Source organism: Cucumis melo, chromosome 4 (assembly GCF_025177605.1).
Source record: "Cucumis melo cultivar AY chromosome 4, USDA_Cmelo_AY_1.0, whole genome shotgun sequence".
NCBI classification, from domain to species: Eukaryota; Viridiplantae; Streptophyta; class Magnoliopsida; order Cucurbitales; family Cucurbitaceae; genus Cucumis; species Cucumis melo.
This window is the reverse complement of record NC_066860.1, coordinates 21,053,736-21,071,604: the sequence shown is the minus strand read 5'-3', so window position 1 is coordinate 21,071,604 and position 17,869 is coordinate 21,053,736. Positions and strand designations below refer to the sequence as shown.

At 33.2% G+C, this 17,869-nt stretch overlaps 2 protein-coding genes across 2 annotated transcripts; one reads left to right on the top strand and one right to left on the bottom strand.

The window, feature by feature from the left end:
- Positions 1 to 3,614: 3,614 nt before the first annotated feature.
- Positions 3,615 to 6,954, top strand: LOC103499234 (protein MOS2). The gene is made up of 3 exons (XM_008462189.3): positions 3,615 to 5,189; positions 6,072 to 6,257; positions 6,677 to 6,954. Exon 1 carries the CDS (start codon positions 3,696 to 3,698, stop codon positions 5,130 to 5,132), a length of 1,437 nt encoding a protein of 478 aa, XP_008460411.3. The 5' UTR covers positions 3,615 to 3,695; the 3' UTR covers positions 5,133 to 5,189; positions 6,072 to 6,257; positions 6,677 to 6,954.
- Positions 6,955 to 7,024: 70 nt separating this feature from the next.
- Positions 7,025 to 12,788, bottom strand: LOC103499235 (beta-amylase 1, chloroplastic-like). The gene is made up of 4 exons (XM_008462190.3): positions 12,122 to 12,788; positions 8,224 to 8,434; positions 8,019 to 8,135; positions 7,025 to 7,922 (listed from the first exon to the last, which is right to left on the bottom strand). Exons 1-4 carry the CDS (start codon positions 12,640 to 12,642, stop codon positions 7,131 to 7,133), a joined length of 1,641 nt encoding a protein of 546 aa, XP_008460412.2. The 5' UTR covers positions 12,643 to 12,788; the 3' UTR covers positions 7,025 to 7,130.
- Positions 12,789 to 17,869: the final 5,081 nt, after the last annotated feature.

Here is a 17,869-nt window from a genome sequence, read left to right as displayed (position 1 = left end):
ACGATTGTTTATATATACCATACTAATGTCTAAACGATCACGAATTTTCGATTAATCTAAACGATATGTAAGACATCATAGACCACCACATACTTAAGTCAAATTGATTTCCTAAACTATATGCAAACGTATAATTATCAAGCATAAACGATTAGACGATACAAATCACACGATCATACTAATTGATAGTGTTTCTCTATAATAAAACTCATATACATAAAAATGTGGTATCTAAATTAAACATTCGTAGAACAGCAAGAGCATGCGCACAAGGAATTTCTTCAACATCCCATACTCGGCAACTACAACATTCCATGTTTAACTTCACAATAAATTGTTGATTTCCATATGTTACTTGATATTCAATCGTACTAATTGGATCAACCTAATACATAAAACAAATAAGAACAATTAATAAAATAATAATAAATAGATTTCAATCTATGTATACATCAGATATATATATATATATATATATATATATATATATATATATATATATATATATAGATAGATAGCAATCTATCTGTGCTTATCTCAGACAAGAATAGAAAAATTGCTATCTTTATCTATCGGATAGACAAAGATAGCAATCTATCTCTAACTGTCCGAGATAAAAAAAAAATCTTACCAATAATCTTCTCAACTTTTCATGTTCTAAACGCAGAACATTCTAAGCCCAAATTCATCAACGGTGTAGGCATAAGCACAGCTAAAGAAATATTTATCAAGTAGTGGATCTTTAAAATGAAGTTTCAAGTTACTTAAAAGATGTTTTGTGCACACACAATACTCAACGTCAGGAAACACTCTTAAAACTCCTTTAGGGATGCTAAGATGCCTATTAGAAACAATGACTAAATTAGCTCGCTCTGAAAAACTACCTTGTATCTTCTCAAAAAACCATGTCCATGATACATCATTTTCAAAATCTACAATGGCAAAAGCAAGAGGGAAAATTTGATTGTTACCATCTTGTGATGATGTTGTTAATAGAATGCCACTAAACTTACACTTCAAAAATGTCCCATCAACAGAAACAATAGGTCTACGATATTTCCACCCTTTAATTAATGCACCAAAAGCCATAAAGAAAAACTTGAAATGACCACTATCATCCAATTCTAAAGCAGTGCTTGTACCTATAATAATTACAAACACATTTCTATTAGCACAAACAAAAAAGAACAAAAAGAATGTGGTAGATGTTAATATTGGTGTATCTAGATAGACTGTGATATTAGTCTATCCTCGTCTATCTGAAAATGAATTTAAATTTGATATACAAAACTGATCATACTTGGGTTAGATTAAACCAATTTATCAGAGAATATTGGAATCAATGCATATGATTCAACTGCGTCACCATGTAATATATTTACCATATGTTCTTTTGCCCTCCAAGCTTTTTGGTAACTTATATTAATTATAAGATTTGTACGAGTCTTATGCACAATCTCTTTAAAAATGGAACGATCACTAGACATGAATAAAAAATCATCTATCAAACAATTGCCAATTACTATTGAAGAAGCTTGCATGTGAGAACTTCAGGCAGTACTCAATGAACAATCATAGTGAGAAGTGTATTTTCATAGCATCCACAAATACTCTTCTTATAACAAGATCCTCTTACATACCATTTGTAGTCTTCTTGCAGACCTAAATTCAAGAGACCTCAAATTTGATACTGTAGTCCTAAATTGAAAGTTGGTCTTCACTACTATTATAAATACTTTGAAAGCACTTCTTTACTTTCAAATAAACATTTTTCCTTCAAATCAGAATAATAAGAGATGTCTCTTATAACTTCATCATTTGAAACAGAAGAAGAAAAATCTATATTCAGTGACATATCAACATTCTTCCGTACACTACTAGATGAAGAAGATATTCCCAAACAATTAACACTTACATGGGCTATTAATGGATGTCTACTAATTGCATCTTTAGCAAAAACTAAATACCAAACATCATTGTCTTTCTTTATTGGCACCACAGTTTGAACATTGGTTTTACCAAAATCAAGTAAAACAGATAATTCTACTGATTCATCCAATTCAATTCGTTCACATGTCAAAGCAACCAAAGAATTAAAGCTGACTTACATATCTACCAAAACTCCATATACTGAGTAATTCTCATAAACATTTCAACCATTCCATTGACGTCCATACAAAACAACAATAGGAATAGACATTCTAATCTTGAAAAAAAATATAATTAAGTATTTAATGCTGAAAGGAAAAATTAGATAGATATCTATCACAGAATAAGATAAGAAAATGTACTAAATAATAAAAATAAACACAATGCAAAAAATAAATAAACGATCATGGAAGAAAGATTAGAAATACTAAACGATCATTTAACAACAATAGACGATCATATAAAATAAATTAAATCATCGTATAGAATAAATTAAACGATCGTTTAAATATGCTAATCGTTTAAATCATCGTATTAACTTAGATACACGATCGTTTAAAGACGTTGATCATACAAAATATTGAAAATTTTCATGTTCATAAAAATGAATGATCGTGTTTATATATCAAAACGATCGTCTGTCTATTGGTAAACGATGATGTTGATAGAGGTAAACGATCAAATAATTCAATGAAAATTATCGTGAAAAACTTCAAACTATCGATCTTCATAATGAAATATACAATTCTTACAGTGATTCTTAAAAGTTCTAAACGAAAAAAAAAAACTTTAAATTCTTACAAACAACAAAAATTAAAAAACAACATTCATACTGAAATATAAATCTTTAGTTTGATATAAACTTTCATCAAAATCTTCAACGATCTTCATAACAAAATAAATGATGTCTGACAGTAATACCTACATATTCTAAACATTTTATCTTGCTGAAATATATAATTTTAAACGAAATTTTATAATCAACTAAATAGTTCAAACAAAAAACAATATTTAAAATACTTACCAGAACCAAAATCACTGAGACGATATTAATAGAGCAATATAGATGATCTTGATTGTCCAAGATGACAAGAAGAGAAACGATGTTACGAAAATGATAGATATGAGAGGAATGTTGTTGAAAATTACGAAAAAGGCAAACAATGATCGAGATGAAAGATATATAAAAGACGAGATGAATAACTCGAAAACGACAATCATGAAAAAATTGAGAAGAAGAAGAACTATCGGATTTGAAAGATCGTTATAAAAAAGTAAAGACAAATAAGGAATTCTGAAAAAAATAAATTGTCTTAATGGACTTGTTATATGAGTCGTAAATAGTTTACAGTTTTATTATATTTATACAAGTTTTCCTTAATTTAGGGTGGATTTGATTATTAAAATTTTGATTATAAATTCTAAAAAAAATTCATATATTATGTTTTTTCCAATGAAAATGATGATTATTATTTAATCAATCTGGACAAAAATTAACTTGTACTAAATTAAAATTTTAGAATACATTCATCCAAATGGTAATTTAAATCTTATTTGTTCATTTCCATTCTAAATGGACTTCGGGATTGAAATAAGGTTAGATCTCCTTTCCACGGAAGATAAACCCGGTTCGGAAAGCCGAAGCGTCGGTCCGTTTCTTAAAAAAACCCGGATTATTGGATTCTCCATATTTTGCATTTGTGGAAGCGGAGCTCCATTCCCAGAAATCCACGGCCACCTCGAAGCCAAGCTCTAGGGTTTCAACCATGAAGCTATCCTTCTCTCTTCCTTCAAAATCCTCTTCTTCTTCTTCCAAGCTAAATCTCGTCAAACCTTCCAAGGAATTTGACGACAAAACCCTTGATCATGGAGCTCTAAACGATTCCAAAGAGTATGTCAACGAGTTTGACGCTTCAAAACCCCTCTCCGAAACCTCTGGCAAGTCCAGAAAATTGGTTATTCCTTCCCTTGAGAACGAATGGAGGCCGCTGAAAAGAATGAAGAATCTCGAAGTTCCGCTTGATCAATCTGATGAGTCCGATCTCAAGTTCGAGTCCGTCTCTGGATTAGATCCGCTCGATGATTCGAAGATGTCGTATGGTCTTAATGTCAGGCAGTCCGTTGATGGTATGAAGATTTCCGATGAGTCTAAATCTGGAGAGGAACCGCCGCGGCCTGCTCCTTTGGAGGTTATTATGTTGGAGAAATTTAAAGCGGATCTCGAGAGGCTACCTGAGGATAGAGGGTTCGAGGATTTTGAGGAGGTTCCTGTGGAAAGCTTTGCTGCTGCTTTGATGGAAGGGTATGGATGGCGTCAGGGTAAGGGAATTGGGAGGAATGCCAAAGAGGATGTTAAAGTTAAGGAATATAGTAGAAGAACTGATAAGCAAGGGCTAGGGTTTGTCAGTGACGTTCCTGTTGGCATTTCAAAGAAGGAGGAAGAGAAAGATAGAGGTAGAGAGCGTGAGAGAAATAGGGATGAAGGTAGAGTGAAGGAAAACAGAGATCGAGAAAGTGATGGATTGGCTTCTATTGACAAACATGTTAGGATTATTCGCGGTAGAGATGCTGGTTTGAAAGGTAGAGTTTTGGAGAAATTAGATTCCGATTGGCTTGTTCTTAAGCTTTCTAAAAGAGATGAACATGTCAAATTGAAAGTTCGTGCAACCGATATAGCTGAATTGGGTTCTAAAGAAGAGGAAAGATTCTTGAAGAAACTGGAGGAATTGAAAGTTAAGGATGAAAACACAGGCCAGAAACGGAGAAGAGAAGTCGAGCGAGTAGTGGAGAAGCGAGAAAATGGTACAAGGGATAAAGAGAAGAGGAACAGTAGATTGTCTTGGCTCACTAGTCATATTCGTGTTAGAATCATCAGTAAAGAATTTAAGGGAGGGAAGTTTTATTTGAAAAAGGGAGAGATAGTAGACGTAGTTGGACCCTCTATTTGTGATATATCCATTGATGGGAGTAGAGAGCTTGTTCAAGGGGTCTCTCAAGAGCTTCTTGAGACTGCACTTCCCAGACGTGGGGGGCCTGTTCTTGTTCTTTATGGTAAGCACAAAGGAGTTTATGGTAGTTTAGTCGAAAGGGATCTTGACGAAGAGACGGGGGTAGTTCGGGATGCGGATAGCCATCAATTACTTAATGTGCGTTTAGAACAGATTGCTGAATATATTGGTGACCCAAGTTACTTGGGATATTGATTATTTGTACCCAAGATGGTGATGGAACTATTTTAGTGGTTACTCTGATATTATCAGGTACTTCTGGTTCTGAAAGTACTTCTTATGCTTGCTTAATTGGTCAATCTGCTACTTTGTTTAACATTTTGGAATGTTTCTCAGTATTTATTTTTTTCATGCCTGTTTTGCCTTGTCCGAAATTGAATACGTAGCATAAAATGCCCAATGATGAGAGATGAGGATTTAATGGAGGAGCACACCTTAATGTAGTTGTTCTTTTTCTTTTTTTCCCGGTCTGACATTTATGCATTAAATCTTTCTAAATCAAAGGGAAATCGCTGGTATTGAGGCTAAATAAATGAGCAGAAGCGATAATGATCTACACTGCAAAACTTTTTGTTGGCAACCTAATACTTTACATGCTCTCAAATATTGAAATAAGTCTTAGCTCTTGGTCTTGGCCCTACATTTCCCACATGTTATATGAGTGATGTTCTATATTCATGTTCTTATTTGTATGTCATAACTCAAGGGACATAGTTGTACGACCTATATGGTAATCTTCCTCTAGCAAGGTTGTATTTGAGCTGATATCATTCTTTCTGTTTTCCTTCATAAAAATATGTAAAATAAAATATATCTTGTCATTTTTTTCGGTTAGTTGTTATATTTCTATTAAGACCTTGTTCGGAGGTATTAATTCAGGAGAGAGAATTTTTGAAATTTTAGGACCCAAAGTAAAAAGAGGGGTTAATTTCTAACCCCAAAACTATATTTCGAATTTTAGTTCTCGTACTTCTTTCAACATATCCATAGCCATGAACTAACCATTGATTTAGTCCATTTGTTACTATTAGGTTAGGATTAGAATTTTGTTCTTGTTGGATTAGCTGATACTGGGAATGGAGACTATGCAAACTGTTCCTACTTTCTGATCGATGATATCTGTGTATCTTTCAGAGTTTTGATAAAAGCCATTCCGTGACATGTGACTCTGAACAAGTTTCTTAACATAAATGAGACGCTCATGTGCTAATGTTCGTCTTAGAATGCTCAAAGCATGAAGGGGAACGCAGAAAGCTCCTGCACCTGCAAAGTGGAGTGGTGATAATTATTCTTACACTCAAGATGCTTCTGAAACTTTTGGTAATTTTCACTTCATTTGTTTGCAATTTTTCACGTCCAAGAATAGTCTGATTGTGTTGGTGATATGCTAGGGTTAAATCTTTCGGATTACAATTTAATCCCCAAAACATGCTTCATTGTCGCCCAATATTCTGAAATGTAATGGAGGGTGGAGGCAGCAAGCTCTATCTTCCTTTCCTGTGTAATATTCATAAGATTTACTATAATTATGTAATAGGTTTAGGTGTTATTTGTTGTGTTCTTGTTTTATGTGAATTTACTGATCAAGAAATAGCAATGTGAAAGTGGCATAACTCTTGAATGGTTTTCCGTTGAATATGTACATATTCTTCCACTCGTTCATTGAAATTGAAATAAAAAATGTAGATATCTTCCTTTTTATTAATGTCTATCTATTCTTTTGACTAATATATTTCCAGATTCTAAATCTTTACCAACAATGTCGAATGCCAAAGAATGCTCACGGCTGGATGAGTCATACATCACATACTCAAGAGATGGTCGAGTCCAAAGCACGTACTTACAAGGGCGTAGTTGTTAGAATCATCTTTCATGCCCAAAGGTGTTCCCCTTATTTGGAATTTTACACATGAACAACAATTCTTTGAACACTAAATGGGCCTTCTTTCATAACACCATAGTATTTTATGCTATCAAAAGAGGTTTTATATTTTGCCCGGTATCTAATACCAAAGAATTTCTTTACTTATTTTTTGGGTAATAATGTTGGCCATTACATATATCAATTTGGGTGTGTATACGGGGAGTTGCTACATAATTTATATATTCTTGACTGATCGGTAGTTTATACAATATTACATTATAGAGCATACTACATCAAGGAACCATTGAATGATTCATGCGACATTAACTTCAGTGATATACAAGGGCCAATCTTGAAGCAGTAATATCTGTCGAGAGGCCTCTGTTATTTCCAGGATCTAGCTTGGCTCGAAAAAGCTTGGAGGTATCAGACATCTGCCTCACAAAACGTGTAAATCGAACCCAATTACTATACTCGAACATGTTCTTGTCCATCCTCACAAAATTGAAAGAAAACAAGGGCTTCTCCAACCCATCTGTATAAACCCTCGACATCTTTACAACCTGTTGAAACGAGTCGTCATCCAACCTCGATGCAGAGTTTTCACCTTCCAAAGGTACGCCACACACCCGAGCAGCCGTCAGCAGCTGCCGAAGAAACCCTTCTGGGCTACTCACAGGGTTCATTTGCTTTTCAACCACGTCTTTCATTTCGAAACATGAACAACAAATGGTAAACTTATACCTACCGAACATGCGAACAATTGGGAGATACCCGTCTCGGATCGAAGTATTGTAGTATCCAGCTGTCAACTCTGATGGGTGAGATTTTGTTCCGTAATGCCAATGAATCCCACCTAGTTTGGCTGACAAATTGACTTCACTACCTCTAAAAATGGTTTCAGCTTCCTTGCATAGTCTCTCCCCATGTAGACGAAGCATTTCTGAGTACCATTTGAGAAAAAATTCACCATAAGGAGTATTCCAAGAACCATCATCGCCTTTAAAAAATTCTGTTTGTTCGGGATTGTTCATCAAATTACTAGCACCAATTGGACCTCCATTTCCCCATTCACGCATCCCAACATTTTGAGCACAAGCATTCAAGGAGGCAAGCATATACTGAACCACAGCATTAAGAATAGAAATCAGAATTAAGTCTTAGAAAATGCAACTACAATGAAAGGAAAGGGTGAAGACGCTCTATTATTCTTCTACCTTATCGTAACACTGAAACTCTCCGAGCTCACGTGAACGCCATGCCCATGCTAGCTTCTGGGAAGGGGATGAAGGATACCTTAGTTCACCAGCTGGACCCATTCCAACTTGAATCCCCTGTAATATTAACATTAAAAAATGAATATAAGTGACCTATTCAGAAGACAGTTTGAAAATTTGATTTAGCGGATAAAGCGGTGTTTACCGTTATAATGGCTCCAAGATAAGGTCTAAAAGTATCTCTAAAATTTCTCATAAAATCTGCATATGCTTGGATAGGCGATCGTCCACGCAAAACGGGAAGAGTGTCACATCCAAGAGTAATATATTCCGAATTTCTCCTTCCAAATCTGTCAGAATATGCTAAATCGGGATCTTTATTAATCTCTTCAAGTACCCATTTAGGAAGGGGAATCCTTAATGTTTTATTGGGGAAACAAAGAGGAAATAAAGGAGACTTCAGATTCAATGGCAGATAAACCATTATCTTAGAATAACAAAACTTAAAGTAGTTCACTTTTCCAGCAAGACAACTCTTATTTCACATGTGAGCATGTTTTCATTTCAAACAAGAAACTAAATCTATCAGCTTCCAATTTTATTATTTGACAAATGTGATTAATAAATGGAATGTACAAACAAAAGGAGGCAAAGCCTCAAGAAAGTGAATACAAAAGGCCCTTCAATTGGCTTTAGTCATAAGAGTATGACAATACTAATAATAAAAATATAATACTAAACAGCCCAGCAGGAATTGACAGCAATATCTATAAACAAACCTGGGAAAGGAAAAGTTCTGGATAAGAAGAAAACTTTGACTGAGTTATTATAAAGTATGATTGACAGATATTGAAAAGCTTCGAAGATCAAGATGTACCAACCGCTAATGGATGCTGAGTCACGGATGGGAATTGAAGCAAGTTAGGAGCCATGCAATGAATGGGCTGAAGGACTATAGAGCGATCAGCCATGTAATGAATCCTCGACTTCATCCTTTTTTATCGTTTCATCTTACAGTATGCATATCTTAGTGTTATTTTATGATCAGTCGATATGATTGAAAATGACCTTTTACCTTTGAAAATCTCTCTTTTAAAAGGATCGTCGTCTTCTTTGGTACTGTCTTGAGGGTTTAAGACCCAAGGGTTCACGTTTTGCATTATTTGAAGAGACACTTTTTAGCTGATTTGATTTTTTTTTTAAAAAAAAAAAAAAGGAATAACAGAGAATTCAGGAATGGTTGAAGAAAAAACCAAAACCTTGAACAATCCAAAAAGAAGCTTACAAAAATAACATACAACTATCAAAATTATTAAGTAGGAAGGGAACCACCAAGTAGGGTATGTGGATTTAAATTTCCAACTTTAAGAGTATATATCAGTTACCATTGAGTATGCTCACTATGGTTCAATACTGAATATATGTGGCTTTATACCTCTTCCCCTCAACCTCACAATGCCAACCCCACAATGGCGTTACAATCCAAATAAAGGCCTCTTATTTCTTTGCATACTTCTGCTTCCATATTATGGTTGACAATTTAACCTCTACTACACAGTCAAAGTGTGGTATAAATTACCCCACAACAACCTTAGAGCCCGAATGAAGACCTCTTATTATGTTGATTTTTGTGGGACATCCTTCCCATAGCGGCAAGAAAATACTATGCCTCTAATCGCTCCTTTTCTGGTCCCTTCGGTGTGAACTTTAAGTGATAATGACTCAACCTTTGACAGCTAGAGATTTGATTATTCTTAATGCTTCGTATTGGTGTAAATGTTCGCAACCTTTAGAAGATCAAAGTCTTTCTATATTAAAATTTTCTTATCCTCCCCTACCCTGGGTTTTATCTTCGGGATGTACCCTACCTTTTTCTTATCCTCCCCTACCCTGAGTGTCCGATTGTATACACTGGTGAAAAAGGTAAGGCACATCCCGCAAAAGGTAAAACAAAACCCTTCCCTTGATCCTCGGTGGACTATAAACTTCAGTGACCCAAAACTCTTCGCCTTTACTGTCTAAGAACGAAATAGACATGGAGAACCTATCTCTAACCACCTCCCTCGTTAAGCAAGTCCTTGTACTCCACAAAAAATCAAAATCCCACCTGATAACCCTTCTGCATCAAGGACCTCCCCACTCAACCCTTCTTCTCTTCCAAATGCTTGCAATTCTCCTACTTCAGAACTGTCTTCTTTTGGTTTCCATTGAAATAACAATGTCCGGAGCTTCCTGTCTAAGCAAATCCTTAACCAAGCTCCTTTTAACTTGACCATTCAGGCCCTGAGATTCCAAGAGACAACTTTTAACATTTTGACGAAGATTGCCCTGCCTCCTTAGAGGTTTTCTTGCTCCCATAATTAACTGAGCTATCCAACTTCCTTAATTCCCTACACAACTTGTTATCACCCTCCTCCTTTTATCTCCGAACCCTTGTCCCCTCTTAACATTTTTACCTTCCTTGACCTCCACTTTGTTAATTCCAACCGAAGCCAATGTCGCCCAACCAGCAGCCTCTTTACCTCGCAAAGCAAGGATCCCTGATTACCAAAATGAAATTGATGGCCTAAAGAATCCCCAACAAAGTCAACATTAGGAAGAGGTACACCTTCAGTCATTGTCCCATCAACCACAGCATGGAACAACGAATTAAACACAGGCGAAAAAAGGTAAGGCACATCCCAAAGATAAAATTATCTCATCCTCCTCTACCCTGAGTGTCCAAGCCAACTTAAGCCCACCTCGACTAATCTCATGAGACAATCTACCTAACCCTACAACTTTTAAGTGTCAAGGAAACTCTTAGAAAATTAATTCGTAGATAGACCACCATGAATTGAACACATGACCTCTTAGTTATTGAGATTATGTCTCCTTTTTTTGCTGACACCTATCGAGAAGAGTTAAATCACACTACCTCCTGAATCTCCTCCTTTGATTTCCCAACCTCTCCGAATATCATGTTGTTTCATTCAAGCCACCAAATACCCTACAAATTAGCAAAGAAACTTCCATGTAGAACCACTTCGACCCACTCCTTAAGGAAGGGTGCATAAGCACCTTTTCTCGCCTATATTGTGAGCCCCACAAACACAAAACCACCTTCGCCAACAATCCCAAAGGTCGCTTGCAAACTGGAATCCCACAACAAATGATTTAGATCCAGCCAATGCCTTCAACAGATAACACACCATTGAGGGAGGAAGATGAAGAAAGAGTGTCATTAAACATGTTTCAAGGTATCAAATCTCCCAAATAAGACTAGCCACAAAAAACCTTAACCTTTGCAGGAATTGCAATAAATCGAAAAGAAACTGAAGCCTCAGCAATGGTCGTCGAAGCAGGGGAAGATAGAATGTGAAAATAGGACTAGCAAGAAAACGCCTAGAAGGTGGGCCACCAACGTACGGAGTGAGAAATTGCTACCATATTCAATGCTTCTTACTCTACTTCTTCAACTGTAACCCATGCCATAGATAAGGATTTACCGCCAATCAATGTAGAGCGTCTTGAAAATACAAGTAGGGGGAAACTGAACGAGAAGCTCAACGTGGAAAGGAAGGGAAATGGAGGAAGATGGAGGTTTAACATTTGATGCTAGGAGTAAGGAGAGAATGAGTCATTTCCCACTTCTTACTTCGCTTAATGCTGAATTTTAAAATATGTATGGATACCTGTGTATGTCAGCTTTTTGTTTCTCTTTTTCTTTTTTAACTCGCTATTAAATATTGAAAGGCTATAGCACTTCAATCAATTTAACACTGAATCATACTCCAAATCTCTAACCTCCCAAAAACTTCTGCCCTAAAGTTGTAATTTAACTCTATTCAATCGAATGCAGCTGCCAAGAAGACAGTTCTTACATAAAACCATATATCTGCAGATTTTTTGTTCTTTATTTACTTATATTCTACAGACAAACTTCTGTGCGATGTCCCCCTATATAGAACCCTCCCCCCCCCCCCCCCCCCCCAACCCAGAGGCTATCCAGAAAGAAGAATTGGGAGAAATATTAATTTTCAGGAATGGAAATACATCCTTATGGTGATGCTACTAACTAGCCAAAAGATAACATTAAGAATAGAGAGATTAAACCGACTAACCAGTGAGGATCGTCGGGCCCCAAGCCATGTTGATTGAATGTAAACACAGCCCGAACTTTGAGGCCAAACCGACGAGCCATAGCCACAATTTCCAAATACCCTTTCCAATTATAACTACAAGGAACATCCGTCTCCACCAAACCCCACCAAAGTTCAATGACAACCCCTTCAACTCCAGCCGCCGCAAGTGCCCTGAAGGACTGCGACATTGCCTTCTTCCTCCGCAGTTGGCCATCAGGAGATACAGCATCGAGAGGAAGTGTGACGAAGACAGCAGAGCCTGTTTTTCGACGTTCCAGAGAAAACCCGTGATGGAGAAGCTCGTACTGAATATCGCCGTTGTCCGGGGCACCAAAGAAACCAGCGGCGGCGGAGAAGATGGAGGAATTGAGACGGGAAGAGAGGGAAAACCTTGGAGGAGAAATGGAGGGAAATGGAGAGAAGGAAGAAGGGTCGGTTCGGGAGGAGGAGAAAGAAGCAGAAGGGGAGAAGGTTGAAGGAGAAGGAGAAGGGATGGCCATGGAAGATTAAGGGAAGAAGAAATGGAAATTGAGATTAGGGTTTGGAATGGTTGTGGTTTAGAGAAGAGGGAAAGAGTGGAGGAAGAGAATCCATTTGGTTGGGAAAGAAAGGACAGTCACCACACTAAGCAACCTCAGCTTTCTTTTCTTTTTTCTTTCTTTTTCTTTTTTTCTTTTTTTCTTTTTTCTTTTAAAGATAATTGTTACTCTAAAGTTTCTAAACCCTACCTTAAACTTTCACTCTTAAAAATATGATAGATTTCTATTAATTTATATATGATAGATTTCAGTTTGTCAACCAAAATTATGTTTTAAATAAATATTCTAAGTTAATTACTATTTGAATGATGTTTCTCTTGAATTTAACACTTTTAATGTTTTAGTTTTAAAAGAAGCCGATCTAGAATAATAGTTTAAAGAGATAAATTTCAAGTTAAACCCAATGGCTAATGGTAGCCCAAACCAGTTAGGTTTGCTTTCGAAGATGGAAATTATGACTTTAAAATGCTTCTTGAGCAAATTGAAACTATGGGGAAGAAGAGAATGAAACTGTAGTGGGAACAATAATTGTTAAAAAGGATAGGTTTATGCTATGCTATGCTATGCTAAGTAGGCAAGAGGAAGTCTAAAATTGTCAAAAAGAAACATTTTTATAGCCTAAAAAAAGTGTTATCAAACTAAGAATAGGTTTATTGGATAAAAAGAAATTTCAATACTTCGGTTGTACGGCACAAAGTATACCAACCACAAAAAGATGCTTAGCTCTATGGTTAAGAAGCTAAACAATACGCATCATCCTTTCGTTGGCTATTTAATTCAATTGTGAATTAAGGCGACTCGTGTTAAAAAAGATTTTTCTTTATGGAGAAATGACCAAAATAAAGTTTCATGTAAAAATCAAGAGGTTTTTTCAATATTCATCTCAACCAAAACATGTTTGTAAAAAAGCTTTGTTAAGTCATATGAACTCAAACAAGCACCAAATGCATCATGGTGCGAGTGTTTTCACATCACATTTATTGAGTTTCTGTGTGTGTAAGTGGCAAAAATCCTTTAAATTTATCATTGGTGCTGTTTGTTTGTTTTTTCTTTTACAAGAATGCTAAAATCACTATCGACCATGCATATTATATTGTAGAAAGAAAAGAAAAACATGTTTAAAAAGGTCATTTATAGGGTAGCTGCTTCAATTTAAAAGAAAAAGATTGTGAGAATTAATTGGGGGAGTAAGGTTATACAAATAATTGTGAATGAGGAAATTTGTTCCGACAAACTCCCAATAATTTCTCAAAAAGTTAATAAATTATGTCTGTAATTAAAGCATGGGAATGCAATTAGGTCCACACCCACAATTTCCTGCCACTAAGTTCCCACAAAACCTCAATCCTCTTTTTCTATTTCTTAATTCTCTCTCCCTCAAAAACAAATGACAATAATACCAGAAATTTTGAAATCCTTACAACACCTACCTATATAATAAATAAATTAATTAAACAAGATACCTTATATACTATTTTAGTATGCTCTATATTTATATTTAATTATGGTTGTTGAATTAAAATATTTATTTTGTTTGGTGTGAGTGTGGCTGTAGGATCAGTAGGGGAAGTGGCAGTTACATTAAAATGAGAATAATATTACTTGGTCCTGGTGGATGAAATTATAATTAATATAACATCCCATCCCTTTCAATATATAGGAAGCTCCATCTCTTGCACACAAATATTCCTTTCCATATATCTAATCGTTGAACTTTTAGTTAAATTTTAAAAACAAAAATAACAAAGAATTGAGATAGAAATAGTATTTATAAACGTAGTCTAAAAAAACAAAATAACTATCTAGACTACCTCAGGGGATGGAGCAATTTTAGTTTGATTTTTTATTTGATAAGTTTGATAAATTGAAAGAGAGATATGTAGATTGAATGTTATTTAGACCTAAATATTAGGTAGAGTAAAAGAAAAGTGGATGATAAAAGAGAGAAAAGTTAAATAAAAAGAATGTTAAAGAGTAAAAGATGGGTAGAAAAAATAAATCCTTCACAAAAAAAAAAAAAAAAGTATATATAGATTTGTTGGGGGAAAAAAGAACTTTAGGAAGAAATATTGTAAATAGATTGTCCTTAAAAAAAAGTTTATAAATAAATAAGATAAGATAATATGAATATATATATATATATATATATATATATATATAGAGAGAGAGAGAGAGAGAGAGAGAGAGATAAGAAAAGTTTAGAAAGAGAAAATCTTGGGAAAATATTATTTATTATTATTTTAGAGAAATTGAGAATAGTAGAGAGAGATTAGAGAAAAAGAAAGCAAAATTACATAAAGACACATTTTAGAGAGAGAAAGAAAAAAAGATAAATTTAGAGAGAAAAGCTTGGAAAAAAGAAATTTTAGGAGATAGATATGCTAAAAGTAGAAAATTTTTGTTTTATTTTTTTGTGGTTTTAAAAACATTTTTTAAAAAAATAAACATAAATAGAATAAATCATCGAAAAATTTGATTATAATTAGGTGTGTCTTGAAATACAAACTATTTTTGTTTTAATTATAATTATATGTATTTAAGATATAAACTATTTTAATTCAAATAAAAAAAGATAACACGATAAAAAATTTTAAAATAGTAATATTTTGATTAATTATATATTATAATAGTTAGAGATTATCAAAATTAAAGATCCACGTAATGAATGAAGTGGGTTATAAATTTATAATAGTCCTACATACTTCACTCCATTCATTTAAACTTACAAATTCTTCCTACGTTTTATTAAAATAATGTTAATTAAGCTAAATGTTTGCGTAATTTAGATTCGACAGATAACTATGCATATATATATATTGTTCCTACAAACACAATAATATCACCCATATCTCAAAAACACTAGTTTTCTCCAATAATTTAAGTTGTTTTTGCCTTCTATGGTGTAAATGTGACAAATCCTAACACAATAATTCACAACAACACCAGAACATTTTACTTAAAAAAGACATTGTTACTCCAATCCATATAAAAACAACAAATTTGTTGGATTTGGACAAATCCAAATAGGTGTGTTATTAAGTATTATATAACAACAACTTACAAACCTTTGCTCTTCAAGGCCAAGTTGTCATCCATGTGAGTGTTTGTTTCATCGTTAAGCCATATGGGAAAATAAAATCAATAAACAGCATCTAATAATGATTAAAGTTATCCAATTTTGAAGTGTAAGGACAAGAAAAAAAAATGGTTATTGAAGAAAGAGAGGGAAAGAAAGGTAATTAATCTCTTCCATCTTTAAAGTTTAAATAGCCCAAGTATCCAACTTCATTATATATTGCTTTATTTAAGTTTGAATTTTACGTGATTGCCAATGAACTTATAATGTGCATGACTTTGTGTTTTGCATTAATCATTAGAAATTTGTTAATGGGTGTCCTTTGTTTTGATTTAAGCTTTGAAATTACAACTTCCAATTTTTAACTTTTGAATCAAATATCTAAACTTTAAAATGCATTAATAAGTTTTAGTGATTTTTTTCAAAATTTTAAAAGAAAAAAAATCAAACTATTTACACTCCATATAAAAAACGATTGAAAAGACAAAATTCACGATACTTGATTATTATACAGTGTAAATATTTTGTAAATTTTTCTATTTTTGACAATTTTTCTTAAGTTGTTCAAACATTTTTATCTTGTGTGTTAACAATTCTAAAACTTTAAAAGTACCGAATAAATCTCTAAACATTTTGATTTTGCATATAATAACTTCTTGAACTTTCAACTTCGTGTATATTTGAATCTTTTTAACGAACTTATGGCTTTTTTTTAAAAAAAAAGTCATTCATATCATACATATTAGAAGCAAAATTAATATTTTAACAACCTACTTGATACTTTTATGGATCAAAAACTTATATTAGACACTTCTTAAAGTTTGAATTTATTAAACGCGTCAAAATTTAGAGATAAAACTTATTTAATGTAAATTTTTTCAATACTATAAATAATTTAACACTAGATTTAATCTTTCCAAATTGATCCACTAATTTTCACCTAATTACGTTGCTTCCTTTTGAATGAAGTCTCCTCGGAAGTTTATTATTATTATTATTATTATTATTATTATTATTATTATTATTATTATTATTATTATTTATTCTTTTTCTTTTTGACTTGCTATGTTACACTTTATAAACTTTTGGAACTTTATTATTTCTTAAAGGTGTAAATATATGACATTAACTTATAGTAGGAGACGTTATATTTTCATTGTTTGTATTTGTATATATTTTAGTCAAAAAGTGAATTAACAACAATAAAATTCGAGAAGAAAAAAACAAAAAAGAATTGCAAATGAGTAAATTCCTTTTTTTTTTCTTTGGATTATTCAAACAAAGTGAATATTTCATCAACATCAAGAAGCTGTTGGAATCACTATCAAGATAAAGATAAATAAAGTTGATGGATGATTTTTTTTTTTTTTTTTTTTTCTCTCTCTCTCTCTCTCTCTTTATAAATCTAAAGGATTTTATATGATCTTTGATTATATATTTGGTCCAATTCAAGTATAATTAGAATATTGATATGAATATTTTAATTTTATGAATATATCTGTATATCAACTAATATTTTTTTAAATGATAAAAAATATGTAAATTAAATACTTTTACGTTTAAGTTTAAATTTAGATGAAATTGTTTTTATTGTTAGATAAATTAATGATTTAGTCTAACATGAAAGAAACTTTATAAATATATTAAAATATTTGTATGTGTTTGTGAAAGATATCGACTGACGTGTCTACTTCTAATATTTTGTTTCTTATATTTTATAACACACTACATGAAGTTATTTTAGACTTATATAATAATTTTAATAATTTAACAAAATAAAGAGAGAGAAAAAAAATACCCAAAATTTAAGTTGTTTCGATTTAAACTCTATACTAACAACTTTTAGATTATATCCATTTAAACAAAAAAAATGAATAGTTATATCAATCTAAACATTTAACTTTCATAATTGTTTGATTTAAGTCCTCTACTTATAAGGTAGCAGAAAAAAAATACAAAGGTTATTCAAAACTCAATACATCTTCCTTCCAAAAGAGGTTCGGTTGGTTTCCTATCTTGGTTTTGATATCAGTTGCTAGATCAATTTTCTTTGGTGTTACAACCAAAGACAATGAAAACCCAAAGAAGAGACAGAAATAGAGAGAGAAAATA